Source organism: Lissotriton helveticus, chromosome 10, assembly GCF_964261635.1.
Source record: "Lissotriton helveticus chromosome 10, aLisHel1.1, whole genome shotgun sequence".
In the NCBI taxonomy this organism is placed as follows: domain Eukaryota; kingdom Metazoa; phylum Chordata; class Amphibia; order Caudata; family Salamandridae; genus Lissotriton; species Lissotriton helveticus.
The window spans coordinates 38,837,926-38,853,315 of record NC_136071.1 but is presented as its reverse complement, the minus strand read 5'-3'; the positions used below and the strand labels follow the sequence as shown (position 1 = coordinate 38,853,315).

The 15,390-nt window shown below is 44.0% G+C and overlaps 1 protein-coding gene and 1 long non-coding RNA gene across 2 annotated transcripts in view; one reads left to right on the top strand and one right to left on the bottom strand.

Annotated features, from left to right (window-relative positions):
- LOC144785854 (uncharacterized) overlaps window positions 1-8,826 on the bottom strand; it is a 259,329-nt gene extending 250,503 nt beyond the window's left edge. Inside the window, exon 1 of the long non-coding RNA XR_013602048.1 lies at window positions 8,700-8,826. This is a non-coding gene — a long non-coding RNA (uncharacterized LOC144785854). The remainder of the gene's footprint in view (window positions 1-8,699) is intronic.
- LOC144785853 (myosin-4-like) overlaps window positions 1-15,390 on the top strand; it is a 50,967-nt gene that overhangs the window by 21,248 nt on the left and 14,329 nt on the right. Inside the window, exons 12-27 of the mRNA XM_078664697.1 lie at window positions 2,722-2,871; window positions 2,969-3,139; window positions 3,226-3,532; window positions 3,647-3,723; window positions 3,885-3,972; window positions 4,078-4,195; window positions 4,522-4,645; window positions 4,730-4,866; window positions 4,958-5,213; window positions 5,305-5,547; window positions 5,638-5,814; window positions 6,022-6,167; window positions 7,601-7,691; window positions 7,799-8,188; window positions 8,271-8,397; window positions 8,722-8,840. Coding sequence (XP_078520823.1) covers window positions 2,722-2,871; window positions 2,969-3,139; window positions 3,226-3,532; window positions 3,647-3,723; window positions 3,885-3,972; window positions 4,078-4,195; window positions 4,522-4,645; window positions 4,730-4,866; window positions 4,958-5,213; window positions 5,305-5,547; window positions 5,638-5,814; window positions 6,022-6,167; window positions 7,601-7,691; window positions 7,799-8,188; window positions 8,271-8,397; window positions 8,722-8,840 — 2,721 coding nt within the window. The remainder of the gene's footprint in view (window positions 1-2,721; window positions 2,872-2,968; window positions 3,140-3,225; window positions 3,533-3,646; window positions 3,724-3,884; window positions 3,973-4,077; window positions 4,196-4,521; window positions 4,646-4,729; window positions 4,867-4,957; window positions 5,214-5,304; window positions 5,548-5,637; window positions 5,815-6,021; window positions 6,168-7,600; window positions 7,692-7,798; window positions 8,189-8,270; window positions 8,398-8,721; window positions 8,841-15,390) is intronic.

Here is a 15,390-nt window from a genome sequence, read left to right as displayed (position 1 = left end):
TCTGGAGGCAGAGAGGTCTTTGCCTAGTCCAAACCAGTTCTGGTCAATCCTGGAGCACTCTGTTTATTGTCTCCTTCTTTCCTTTCACAGTGCAGGGCAGGGACATCAGACACACCACAGGAGGTGGAGCCAGCATTGTGGAGGGAAGGCACAGCCGTATTCAGGTCTCAGGTGCAACCCCTCCCACACATCTGCATGTAGATCTCTCTATTCAGCCCTGTGCTGACTCACCCTGTTTCCTGGAATCCCCCAGCCCCTGTCACTCAAACTCCAGACAAGGAGTACACAACTTAGCAGAGGCAGGCTTGGATAGTTAGGCAAGAAAATACCTACTTTCTAAAAGTGGTATTTTCAAACACAGAATGTTAAAACCAACTTCACTAAAAGATGTATTTTATCATTCTGAGTTCAGGCATACTGAACTCGAATTTCTACCTAGTTCCCTGAGTATGTTAGGATTATAAGATGTTATAACCAAACTGCCCATTCTGGCCTATAGGGAACAGGTAGCCTTATAATAGTGAAAAAAGAAAATGGGTGTAATTCACTGTTAGGACATGCCACACACATCAGGGCTTGTCCTACATTTTACCTACAATGCACCCTGCCGTTGGGCCGACCATAGGGGTGACCAATATGCGAAAAAGGGAAGGCTTAGGGACTGGCAAGTGAGTGCACTTGCCCAGTCAACATGGCAGTACCAGACTGCACACAGGCTCTGCGATGGAAGACCTGAGACACACTTTACAAGGCTGCTTATGTGGGTAGCACAACCAGTGCTGCAAGCCCACCAGCAGCATTTGGATTTACAAGCCCTGAGCACACTCAGTGCACTTTACTAGGGTCTGACAAGTGAACCAAATCAGCCAATCATGGAGTCACTAATCCATACATCAATTTAATATAGGAGGCACTTGCACTGTGGCACTGGACAGCAGAGACACAGTGCCCAAAGCATCTATATCTAGCTAAAACACATGAGGCAACAGCAAAAAATGGAAGGGAGACCCACGCCAAGGTGCCAGGTCTAACACAATGTAACCGCAATTTGTTCACCAGGAGCTTCCACAAGGCAAAATCTCTTTAGTGGCCCGAGCTGAGCGGTCTCCGCCCTGTCATCTCTCCTCACTCATGGAGGGACCAGGACCACCGAATATCAGCGTAGTGGGGCCAACAGCCATACACCTTCTCCTCCCAGTCTGCCCTCCCGATGCTTCAGTGTTCGCAGAGAGGGCGTTTTCCTCACCTACACCTTCGTGACAGGCCTCCACACTGCTTCTTCTGCCTCGCAGGCCACTCAGCAACTTTTTCCATCGCCTGTATCCGCACTGTTCTAGTATGGTAATTCTCTCCTTCTGTGCCTTTTCCCATCCACGAGCCGCAGGGCATCAAGCATTAGCGCAATGTCATCCCCTCCAGCCTCAATGTCCAACAGTGCACTTTCTTAAAGGTCCTCGCAGACTCTACTGGTGTCCACAGGCCAAGCACAACCTCACGCGACCCCTCCCGTCCACGTCCTCGCATGGCCCCAGTGCCACATCTGTCCTCACCGGCCCCGTCCACATCTATGCCCCGGGGGGAGTCGTAACTTCAGAGTGTTTTTCGTCTCTTCCACTCCAATGTGCGCACACCAGTTAGGCTCACTCCGTTGGAGGGCTCAGCCTGCCCCCCCCCCCGCCCGCCCGCCCGCCATGGACTCTGCTCAGGGTCCAGTGCTCAGCGCCTCACGTTGTGGTGGGGAGAGGGATGCGGGCCATCTGCACCTTATTCTATTGCGGGAAAGGAGATTCTCTGGATTCGCTCACAGCGAGAATCATTGTCTGGTGTCCCGATCTCGCAGCTCTCCATCCTCGCCACCATGCTGAGGGTGCCTATCAGGCCTCTAGTTTGGTGCGTCACCGGTTCCATAATGGGCTTTTTTTTCAGCCTGCTCTGTTGTGGACCTTGGCAATCTGAACATGTTTTCTGAATTTGGACAGTATGAAGATCACAGGATTATAGTGGGATTACTAAACGGGCAGTAGAGCTGGTGAGAATAGCTGCATTGGCCATTTTGATTATCAAGCCACCACTTCTATGCATTTTCTAATGTACATACTGGAGACAGGAATAAAGTCCAATACAAATTACCTGAATAGATAGGATATTTCACCTATTTACTTCACATTAAGAGTACTTGTTGTAAAGCTATTGTCTTGGGAAGGTGTATAGTGACTTTGTTTTGGAAGACACTCTGTCTTTTTTCTTGCCTTACTGATTTTGGAACTGGAATTAGGAACATAAAATTCATGATGTTTAAATGCTCCAGCCTGAGAATGAAGAAGAAAAGCATTCATTCCTAAAACCACCCCCTACATGCAGATCTTCTTGCACAGATTGCAGCTAAACTCCCAGAGAGAAAAGGAGTCATATTTATGTATAAACCTGACAGGTATTATCTTACAAAGTGCCATATAATAAAACAAAAACCTAAAAATGAAACTACTTATCTCATTCTGCACTTGGTATTTTCTAGCAATAGGTGTGGAGGACTTTCTCAAGAAAACAGCGGTATAGCTTTAGGAGCTCACACCACAGCTTCTCCGCAAGCAATCTCCTTAACTTTACCTTCTTTGTATATGACTAGCAAAAATATTTGGATCTTTTAAACATGCAGAAAATAAACAATGTACGGCTATCTACACTGCTTGACGCTAACCAATGTAATCTTTTCCCCAAAAGGTCTATAATTCCATTGGTGCGCTCTCCAAGTCTATTTATGAAAAGCTCTTCTTATGGATGGTTATCCGCATCAACCAACAGCTGGACACCAAGCAAGCCAGGCAATACTACATCGGTGTCTTGGATATTGCAGGGTTTGAGATTTTTGATGTAAGTTGCAGATATTTTGGTGGGTGATGTTTGAAACCATGCTGACACTCTGATCACAATAAATATCTAATCACAGAAAATCTGTGTTATGTTTTAGTTCAACACCTTAGAACAGCTGTGTATCAACTTCACCAATGAAAAACTGCAACAGTTCTTCAACCACCACATGTTTGTATTGGAACAAGAGGAATACAAGAAGGAAGGCATTGACTGGGAATTCATTGACTTCGGCATGGATCTGGCTGCCTGCATTGAGCTTATTGAAAAGGTGGGTGACTATTAGAACAACTTGTGGATTTCTATATATAATGAACAAATACACTGAACACTCATATAAATCTTTATACTTCTCAGCCCATGGGTATTTTCTCCATCCTTGAAGAGGAGTGCATGTTCCCCAAGTCTACAGACACATCCTTCAAGAACAAGCTCTATGACCAACATCTGGGCAAGTGCAAGAACTTTGAGAAACCTAAGCCAGGTAAAGGAAAGGCTGAAGCTCACTTCTCCCTGGTGCATTATGCTGGTACTGTGGATTACAACATCACTGGCTGGCTGGAAAAGAACAAGGATCCATTGAATGACTCTGTCATCCAACTGTATCAGAAGGCCTCCCTTAAAGTATTGTCCATGCTTTACACAGCAACTGCTGCAGAGGCTGGTAAATATTTAGCAGTAACACATGTAAAAAGACATAAAGAGAAATATGCAAAGTGTGCACTCTTGAGCAAGTGCCTGATGAATGGATTTTTTTTTTGCTATGTTCAAATTATAGAAGCAGCTGCTGCTGGTGGAAAGAGTGGAAAGAAGAAGAAGGGTGGGTCTTTCCAGACAGTGTCCGCTTTGTTCAGAGTGAGTAGTACACATAAACTTATATTTCTGCTGTACAAATAGCCTTTTGGTACACAATACAGGACAATACGTCTTCAGAGTTAATTGTTGCATCAAATTCGTGAGGCATTGACTAAAATATTTGCAATATTTTAAATACACGTGTATCACTACTACTACAGGAAAATCTGGGCAAGCTGATGACTAACCTGAGGAGCACTCATCCCCACTTTGTACGTTGCTTGATTCCTAATGAGACAAAGACTCCAGGTAGAGTGTCCCTTAAATGACCACCCATTCATACAGTATTTGAGTATCACTGTGTTGCCTGTGAGCATTAAGTAAACTGATATGAGCTCTATTCTCTGCCTTTAGGTGTAATGGACAATCATCTGCTGATCCATCAGTTGAGATGTAATGGTGTCTTAGAAGGCATCAGAATTTGCAGAAAGGGATTCCCAAGCAGGATCCTCTATGGTGATTTTAAGCAAAGGTAAAAAGACTGCACAACACAATTAAATACATCTTAAACCAACTAAACAATTGCACAGTGCATAGTTACATTACAAGAATAGAAATGTATATGATACCTGTTGACTTAAGAGTTAGCATAATTGTTTTCACGACTCATGGAAAAACAAGGATATGCACTAACGAAGTGAGAGAAAGCAAACTCATACACAGGACTTCTTTCTCATAATTATGTAAGATAATATTTGTATGAGCTTTCCATTTATCAAATTCATATTTTAAATAATTTAAATAAACCTGGTGTTATTACCACAAAACAAAACTATGTCTGTACATAATTTATTTAAGGTACAAAGTGCTCAATGCAAGTGCGATTCCAGAGGGCGCATTTATTGACAGCAAGAAGGCTTGTGAAAAACTGCTGGGTTCCATAGATATTGACCACACTCAGTACAAACTTGGACACACCAAGGTAGGGAATTATGTAATCACTTCATAAAATGGCAGCTGATGATATTGGAAGAAGGACTTTTCTCATTCATTTCATTCATTAAAGGTGTTCTTCAAAGCTGGTCTCCTGGGTGGTCTAGAAGAAATGAGAGATGAAAAGCTGTCAGAGCTCATCACACGCACACAGGCGGCTTGCAGAGGGTTCCTCATGAGAGTAGAATTCAAGAAGATGATGGAAAGAAGGTTTTTATCAGAACTGATTCATCAGTGAAACTTATATTACTAATCAATTTGGGTCCTTTTTTAACTTCTTCTTTATTGCAACCCCAAACAGAGAAGCCATAATGACCATCCAGTACAATATCAGGTCATTCATGAATGTCAAAACCTGGCCATGGATGAAGCTTTACTTTAAGATAAAGCCACTTCTGCAGAGCGCGGAAACAGAAAAGGAAATGGCAAACATGAAAGAAGAGTTTGAAAAGACAAAAGAAGCTCTGGTCAAATCTGAAGCAAGGAAGAAGGAACTGGAGGAGAAAATGGTTTCACTTATGCAGGAGAAAAATGATCTTGCATTACAGGTTCAGTCGGTAGGTGAAATTTCATAAATTTCAAGGATGACTAAGCAAGTTTTTATAAACAAAAATTAATTAAACATACTTAATTGTAATATTCAATTAGGAAAGTGAAAACATGGCAGACGCAGAAGAAAGATGTGAAGGCCTCATTAAAAATAAAATCCAACTGGAAGGTAAAGTGAAAGAGTTGACAGAAAGACTTGAAGACGAAGAGGAAAGTAATGCTGAGCTGACAGCCAAGAAGAGGAAACTGGAGGATGAATGCTCTGAGCTGAAGAAAGACATCGATGACCTTGAGCTGACTCTCGCCAAAGTAGAGAAGGAAAAGCATGCCACAGAGAATAAGGTAATGTGATGAAGTTCGATTTAAATCTAAACATGAACATGGTAAATTGAAGAATAATTAAAATGACAGCTACTCCTCTGTGTGATTTAGGTGAAAAACCTCACAGAGGAAATGGCAGTACTTGATGAAAACATTGCAAAGGTTTCCAAGGAGAAGAAAGCTCTCCAGGAGGCCCACCAGCAGACCCTGGATGACCTACAGGCAGAGGAAGACAAAGTCAGCACTCTGACCAAAGCCAAAACTAAGCTGGAACAGCAAGTAGATGATGTAAGTGTCCATGAAAAGAGAAATAATAGAGAAAACCTCAACACATTTCTTGTTATAATGCTGAACCAGTACATGGAATTTATCAATAATAAGTGTAGCTCTTTCAAAACACTCCAGTTAAGTGGCCATTTTCATCAGTAATTAGTATTAAAGATAAGAAATCTTTTTGAATAGCATTAATTAACAGATATATTTAACATTACACAGCTTGAAGGCTCCTTGGAACAAGAGAAGAAACTTCGCATGGACCTAGAGAGGGCCAAGAGGAAGCTTGAGGGTGACCTAAAGCTGTCCCAGGAAACAACGATGGATCTTGAGAATGATAAGCAGCAAAGCGATGAAAAACTGAAGAAGTTAGTGTCCATAGAGAAAACCTAATTCCTAAAAACATGTTTTTGTTTCAGTTTCAATGATGAATATTTGTAACTTTTTAAAAACTAAAAAACTATTTGTTGTTACTGGCAACTTTCAAAACAAATGTATATATTTAGAAGACATTCATTTCGAGAAGTTGTTGGTGTGTGAGTCCCACCCCTTTGAGAACAGTCAATAATTGAATAGTCCTCTTGCGGCTAAGAACGTGGTTTAAATTCATGTTTTATAAATATATGTATTTGTTTGGAAATGTTCAAGATGCCAGAAGAACATATAGTGACCGTTGGAAATGAACAAGGGATTACACTCCAAGAAATGAGTTTCACTGTAGTGAATTAGATTGCAATTCAATATATGTACCTTGGAATGCCATCTAATTCATTAGGTGTGATTTTCATTTCTTCGACACATGATGGCTACAGTTAAAATGGAGAAAAAAAAGCAAAGGCCAATCTATGTGGAGGCTGCAGAAAAAAAGACGACAGCAGGGGTAGCGGGACCACAATAAAATCAATCTGTGGCCACCGAAACATCATGCTGGCCATAGTATGCAGGAAGGTTCGGGGATAGTTTAAGAAGAGGGTTTTGGGTGGGGGGGAAAGAGATGAGGATAGGTAGATAAACAGAGGTGCTGGTAAAGATACAACATGCTACCTCTGACACTGACACAATGGAACTTATTCATATTGTTCGTAACCTCTGATGGGCCCGGTAACATGAGTTACCAGGACCATTGGGATTACGAGTAACATGGTAATCCCAAGAGCACTGACATTTCCCCCTAAGGACTTCATCTGATCAAAGAAGCTGGAATTCCTTGGCAAAAATAAGGTACGGTGTGAAGAATAAACAGGGGAATAGGTGTGTGAAATCAAATTCACCAGATTTTACCCATTTCTACGTGGATCATCAGAGTCTAGCTTGTAATGGGGTAATATTAAAGTTTGTAACTGTAGCTACTGGACCTGAAATTTCCAGCGTCATTACCAGTCTGTATGTAATGAGGGCTAACCTGGCACACATGGCACAAAGAAAGAAAAGGGAGTGGCAGATCAGAAGGAGGAGAGATCTATAGACTACAGCAGGGTTGAAGGACGCAGGGTGAGAAAGAATTCAGTGAAGGCACCAAAGAAGTAAAGGAGGCAAGTCACTAGCTGCCAGGCTGCCACAGACCACAGGAAGTGGGGGCAAAGCAGAAGCAGGGTTAGTGGGTGATTGTTGAAGCAAGCATCAATTTGATTTATATACACTGAAGTTATATAGTTTTTTAGTGTATTATTATTATTTTATTATTTTGTATTATTAAAGTACATTTTGTTATGTTAAAAACCAATAGACCTAAAGCTCTACTGACAAAATCCTATATTATATAAATTACTTGAAAATAACACCACATCTTCCACAAAAACAGGAAAGACTTTGAAATAAATCAATTTCAGAGCAAGATTGAAGATGAACAATCTCTTGGAGCCCAGCTGCAGAAAAAAATCAAAGAACTTCAGGTACTTACATTTAATAGATGTACTTCATTAAGTTAACTAGCATGGCAGAAATGCATATTGTTATCATTAGAATGCCATTGATAGGATTTAATATTTGAATATTTGAGGCTCGTATTGAAGAACTGGAGGAGGAAATTGAAGCTGAGCGTGCAGCTCGGGCAAAGGTTGAGAAACTGAGGGCTGATCTCTCCAGGGAACTTGAAGAAATCAGTGAAAGACTGGAAGAAGCTGGTGGAGCCACTTCAGCCCAGATTGAAATGAACAAGAAGCGTGAAGCAGAGTTCCAGAAAATGAGGCGAGATCTAGAAGAGTCCACTCTACAGCATGAAGCAACTGCTGCTGCCTTTCGCAAGAAGCATGCTGACAGCGTTGCAGAACTTGGGGAACAGATCGACAATCTGCAGCGGGTCAAACAAAAGCTGGAGAAAGAAAAGAGTGAATACAAAATGGAAATCGATGACCTTGCCAGCAACATGGAGAATGTTTCCAAGTCTAAGGTGAGACATTAGATTGCAATCTTCTGATAATGAAGTTTCATTCAGTTATGGCTTATAATTCCAATGCAATCTTTTTTTAAAGGCCAACCTTGAGAAGGTGAGTCGTCTATTGGAAGACCAACTCAGTGAGGTTAAAGCTAAAGACGACGAGCATCAGCGTCTCATTAATGACCTCACCACTCAGAAGGCACGCTTCCAGACAGAAAATGGTACGAAATTTAACACAAATGTTTGTTAATTTATAGCACATATCCTTAAAGTTATAGAAGAATCGTACAGGAATATTTAGCAATATGGATCCCCTGTTTCGCCATGTATGACTGATAGCTTTCTTCTCAAAGCACCTCACAATTATCTTTAATGTAATGCCTTTCTTAAGACAGCGGATTCCACAAAGTTTCACCCTCTTGGTGTGATAATCACTGCATATGCACAACCTCAGGGAAGGAACTCCAAGAAGAAACAAAAAAATGTCAGGAAAGCATTCAAAGTTTACATGAAAGGTACTTACATGACTTGCTTGTTTGTTAAAGGTGAACTCTCTCGCCAGCTGGATGAAAAGGAATCGTTGATCTCCCAACTCTCTAGAGGCAAACAAGCCTTCACTCAGCAGACAGAAGAGCTGAAGAGACAGCTGGAAGAGGAAACAAAGGTACCTTATTTTCGACTTTTAAAACTCTGCTCCAAGCAAATGTCTTCACAGAATATTGAAGGCCACATTTTTCTGACAGAAACATCATTTGAAATGAACAAGATGCATTTTATGGAAATAGTAGCATAAGGAGAATTTAGACACAATATTAATGGAGCTCCAGAACATGCATACATCCCTTTCAAAGCACCACTGCCTTTTCATCCCCATCAGGTCAGGTAATGGAATGCAAACCACATTTTCACGCAGTTAAGATAGTCCACCCAACTAGAGTGGATGAGTTAGTGAGATTCATGAATGACAGCAAAGTGAAGTGGCTTCATTGGGCTCTTTGTTTCAGAAAATATACAAAATTAGTCAACAAGAGAGATATCTTGAGAGAAAGATCTCTGACACCACTAGTCGAAGTATTGCAAACTTTCTACCTGGAAACACCCGTCAGCTAGTGCTTGATGACAGATCAGGTCCAGAGAGGTGGTGACAGGAGAAGCTGTTAGGGATACAAACTGGTGCCAGGACAAGAACCCAAAGGGTAATGACATAGTTAGGAAATGAACAATAGTTACTTACCTGTAAACAGGTGGTTCTCCAGTATTGGTGTCTTTCATAGATTCACATGCCTGAATCATTCCCCGTCGTCGGAGTAGGAGTCTCACGGTATATAAAAAAGCAATAAAATGCCATAAAATATATAGCAAATATCAGAAATACCAAACCAGGAAGTAAGTAGCACCAGCTACAGCACAAAAAACTTCCATACTCGTGACTATGCTAGTCATTATGTGTTAGTCCAAACTGCAGCCAATCAGGCGACAGCACCCACCAGAATGTTCTCCCCAGAGGCTCAGGCTCTCAGATTTTCTCGCACAGGAGTGAAACCCCATGCTATCCGAGTGAGTCTCTGGGCGGAGGCGGGCGGGTTGCATGTGAATCTATGAAAGACACCAATACTGGAGAACCACCTGTTTACAGGTAAGTAACTATTGTTCTTCTCCAGTATTAGGGGTGTCTTTCATAGATTCACATGCCTGAATCAGAATAGCAAGCAGTACTCACAGCATAACGCTCGTAGACGTCAGAATATCATATATATATATAAATATATACAGTAGACATGCATAATAATAATCATCAACGTCTGAGCAAACGTCTAAAGAGCATAAATGAGGAGGTGGAAACAGAGGCTCACCTTATTTGAAAAGATTGCGAAGCACTGCTCTTCCAACCGAAGCATCTGCGTCGTCTGCTGAATCTAGACAGTAGTGTCTAGTAAAGGTGTGCCTGCTAGACCACGTAGCAGCTCTGCAGATCTGTCGAAGTGGCACACCAGCAAAAAGGGCAGCGGAAGAGCTAACCGCCCTAGTAGAATGTGCTCTTGGCAAGGCCTGTAAGGGTCTACCAGCCTGTTGATGACAAAGTCCAATCGTAGAGGAGACCCATCTAGCAATGGTCTGTTTTGAAACTGCACAACCCCGGCGTTGCCGCCCATAAGCCACGAACAGTTGGTCTGTCTTGCGGATGGCAGAAGTTCTGGAGAGATAGAATTTAAGACATCTTCTAATGTCTAAAGAATGTAGTGCTCTTTCAGCCGTAGACTGTGGGTCTGGAAAGAATGTTTTGAGGACAACCGGTTCATTCAGATGAAAATCCAGAGGCACCTTAGGCATGTACGTTGGATTAGTACGCAATACCACTGAGTCCGTGGTGAATTGAATGAAAGGTGCTTTAGATGTAAACGCCTGAATATCACTGACCCTCCTAGCCGATGTTAAGGCTAGTAACAACGACACTTTCCATGTCAGAAATTTCAGGTCCACCTTATGGATTGGTTCAAAAGGGTGACGCATGAGCTGAGATAGTATGATATTCAGATGCCATGCCGGAGGAGGTTTCCGGACCGGCGGAAACATGCGAAATAATCCCTTGAAAAATTGTTGTATGATCCTTACAGAGAATAAAGAGTTTGATCCATCTTGGCGAAATCTAGAGATGGCTGCTAAGAAGACTTTAAGAGTAGAATGTGCCAAACCCAATCTGGCCAGATGTAGAAAGAAAGGAAGGATTTGCTCCGGTTTTGCATGAATGGGATGCAGATCATTAGTTTGGCACCATGTACAGAAACGTTTCCACTTAAGTTGGTAAGTCTTGATTGTGGATGGAGCCCTGGCTTTCGCCAGCACCTCCTGGCAATCTTGTGGAATATTTAGGTGTGCAAATTCCATGTGCTGAGGAGCCAAGCTGACAATTTCAGCGAGTTTGGGTCCGGATGGTATACCCTGCCCTGCTGGGTGGATAGAAGATTCGGAATGCGTGGGAGTTGGATAGGGTTGCATTCCGAGAGAAGGAGTAGTTCGGTGAACCAGTATTGCCTGGGCCATCGAGGAGCGATCAGGATCAACCGGCATGGCTGCTTCTTCATCTTCCTGATGACTTTCGGGATCAGAGGTATCGGTGGAAAGGCGTACGCGAATATTTGATTCCAATTCAGCGAAAGGGCATCCCCACACGAGTCCCTGTGGGGAACCCAGCTTGCAAAGTATGGGCATTTCCGGTTCTGGTATGTCGCAAACAAGTCCAAGTCCGGATGCCCCCACATCTGAAAGATGCGATGTAGAGATGGTAGATGTAGTTCCCACTCGTGAGTGCAGCCCCCGGACCTGCTGAGAGAGTCCGCCAATACATTTGCGATTCCCGGAATGTCGACCGCTGACAGATGGATATTGTGAGTCAGGGCCCAACTCCATATCTCTTGTGCTTGTTGCGACAACCGGGCTGATTTTGTGCCGCCCTGCTTGTTCAGATAATGCATGCAGGTGGTGTTGTCTGTCCGTATTAAGACTGTGGCACCTTGTAGAGTTGCTCGAAAGGACTTCAGGGCTAGAAATATGGCGTGTAACTCTAGCCTGTTTATGTGCCATCTCATTTGGATCTGGTTCCATTTCCTACTGACTGTCATGCCTTGGAGGTGTGCACCCCAGCCTGTCATTGATGCATCGGTCGTTACTATGAACCTGGGCACTTCCGCGAGGAAGGAGCATCCCACTTGTAAGTTGGATCGGTGGGTCCACCATTGTATCGCTCGTCGCATTCGCGGTGTAATCTGGATGATATCCTCGAAGGATCCTGATACTTGGATCCACTGGCGACTGAGCTCTTCTTGCAAGGGCCTCATCCGAAGACGACAGTTGGGGGTGAGAAGAATGCAGGAAGAAAGCATCCCGAGGAAGGACTTGAACATGCGTACTGAAACGCACTTTTTTAGTAACAGTGCCGCAGCGAGTCGTTGGATCTTGTCCTGCCTGTCCTCTGAGATGAATACTTGGGCGAGCTTGGTGTCCAGTGTCGCTCCCAAGAAATTCTTTCTTGCTGCTGGCGTGAGGTGAGACTTTTCGAAGTTTATTGAGAAACCTAGGTTCTACATCAGCGACAGAGTTCTTTGAACGTGATCTTGTGCCATGTCGAAAGAACTGGCCTTGATAAGGCAATCGTCCAGGTATGGATATATTTGAATCGATTGCAACCGAAGATGGGCCGCTACTGGGGCCAACATCTTCGTAAACACTCTGGGAGCTGACCGCAGTCCAAATGGAAGGACTTTGAACTGGAAGTCCCTGCCAGCCACTCTGAACCTCAGAAACTTCCGATGTCGAGGAAAAATCGGTATGTGGAAGTATGCATCCTGAAGGTCGAGTGTTGCCATAAACTCTCCCGCCGAAAGAAATTGGAGGATTTCCTGAAGTGTGAGCATCCTGAATGTTAGTTTCTTTAGGAACTTGTTTAAGGCTCGCAGGTCGAGGATGGGGCGCCATTCTCCCGACTTCTTGCGAATAAGGAAAAACCTCGAGTAGAAGCCTTTTCCTTTCTGATGATGAGGTACTCTTTCGATTGCTCCTTTCCTGATCATTGTGTTGATCTGGATGAACAGCTCCTTGAGGTGTGCTGGAGGGGGTCCTTTTGGGGGGCAATTTGGGGGAGTTTTTACGAATTCCAAAATGTGACCTCTGGCTACCACATCCAGGACCCATTTGTCTGTAGTAATTTTGGACCAATTTAAGTAATTTTGGGATATTTGTCCTCCAATTTGGTTCGGGTTGGCAAAAAGTGGTGGCAGGATGCGTACCTCATTTCTTGTTGTCTCTCCCTCGATAATTAGATTTTCCTCGAGGTTGAGAGAAATTCCCTCTTTTCTGCCCATATGTTTGCTGCCGATAAAGCTGAAATCTTTGGTTTCCCTGGGCGGAAGAATAGGGGCGTTGCTGGTTGTAACCTCCTCTATTAGAGAAATTCCCTCTTCCTTTTGCCCCACGAAAGGAAGACTTCCGGTACTGTAGAGTACCCAGCGAACGTGCTGTTTCAGTATCCTTTTTTATGGCCTCCAGAGCTTCATCAACATGTTTTCCAAATAAGGACTCTCCATCAAATGCCATGTCTATAATTCTGGTTTGAACCTCCTGCCTGAAGGATGTTGCCCTCAACCATCCTTGCCTCCTGAGAACAGCTGCACCCGCTAGCTGCCGAAAGCCAGTGGCAGCAACGTCCACTGCAGCGTCAATCATTTCCGAGGAGACACACTCTCCTTCTTGAAGGATTTTCTTCGCCTCAGTGCGATCTGGCTCGGGAAGCTTGTCCATGTACGGCGAGATGTCTGACCACATCTGCCTATCGTATCTCCCTAAAATGGCTAGGGAGTTTGCGGCTCTGATGGTTGTAGCTGCAATAGTAGAAACCTTTTTTCCGATAGAATCTAGGCGCCTCCCATCCTTGTCTGGTGGAACAGAGACTTGAGACGTTGGATTAGAAGATCTCTTCTGCGATGCCTGCGCTACCACAGAGTCTGCTTTAGCTTGTCCGACAAAGCATGCTGGAGAAGAAGTTGGCGCCCTATACTTCTTATCTACTCTTCGGAGCACTGCCGGTAAGGAATTTGGCTTGGACATGATCTTTAGTCCTTCCTTCCAGATGAAATCTATAATCGGAATGGTCCAACTCTGCTTCTGTGGCGTAGATTTGAAATCATACAAGAAACAGTCTTCTTGTTTTGACTCCATGGTTATCATAAACCTCCTAGTTGCTCTATCCATGATCTTGTGGAATGAGGCAACGTCCACAGGTGGTGACTCAGATGTAGTAGGCTCTGCCGGAGAGGGCGTGTTAGCATTATAATCCTCATACTCCGACAATTCAGACACGTTATCCAGTTCTCCTTCTTCTTGTTCTTCATGTTCTGAGAACTCTTCCTCCCTTGGTTGAGGAGATGAAACTTCCGATGCAACCAACGTTGGACGACTTTCCTCCAACGTCACAGTAGTCACTGGTTGCGTCCGCTTAGAAAGCGGGGTCTTTGCCTGAGGCATTGGTGTAGACATTACAGATTCACCAGACTCTGAAGGTGGGAAACGTCTGTAATAGTCACTAAGCATGTACTGCAGATTGCGAAATAAATCTTCAGGCAATTGCATATCAGGAGCAGGCCTGTCAGCATGTGGAGTAGGCTGGGCGTCCTCCATGTCTTCCTCTACCTCCTCCTGAACTTTAATATGAAGGTCAGATGGACTTCTAGCTGCCCCAAAATTTTCGTCCTCATAGGATCCTTCCTCATCGGAATCCAAGAGTTTGTCTGGTACTACAAGCGTTGAAGAAATAGTCTCCGTAGTAGCTCTCTTCTTTAATAGCGTAGCAGTAGTTGCAGGTGATGGCAATGGAATCCCTGCTGTATGCGCTGACCAAACTTGCAAAGTAGTGCAGCTTGATAGAGGCGGCGTCGACGGGACATCTGTATGCTGTTGAAACTGTTTTCTCGTCGACGGTATCGTCGTCGACCCCGTAGCTTCGTCGACGTGGGCTTCGTCGTCGACGAGGATCTCTTAGTCGACGGGAGGGCCGTCGACGCCGAGGGCTTCGTCGACGGTACCAATTTCATCGTCGACGGGGATCCAACCGTCGACATCATAGACGTAGACGAGAAACTCGTCGACGGTACCTTGGCCGTCGTCGACGGGACAATTGTCGACGACGAGATAGGCCTGATCTGGACATGAACCAGTGTAGGCGATGAAGCTGAAGACATGACAAGAGTAGGCTTTGGTGAGGAGAAAGTCATGGTGCAGGTAGTAGATGTGGCCACATGAGAGGAAACACAGTCCTTTTTTGACGTTGAAATTGTCAATGGTGGCAACTGAGGAGGCGCAGATTTTGAAGATTTCTTGGGAACTGATTTTGTCCCAGACTTCTTAGAGGGCGTAATATCCCCTTTAGTAGGTGGGAGAGTTTTACTCGAAGTACTAGGCCCAGGAGCATCCTGAGAGGATTTAGACTTCTTAGCCACCTTCGCCCTTAGAGATGAAACTTCAGTTTCAGCCTTCCTCTTGGTAGAAAGAAATGAAGAGCCAGAGGCACAGCTTCCTACCTCAGACACAGGGTCATCCTTGTCCTTGAGTCTGTTGAGCCACAATAGCAGTCATCCTTCTCTATCCTTGATGGTCTTAGGGGGGAAGGTCCGGCAGATCTTGCACTCCTTCACCTTATGGTCAGGATAAAGGCAATATAAACA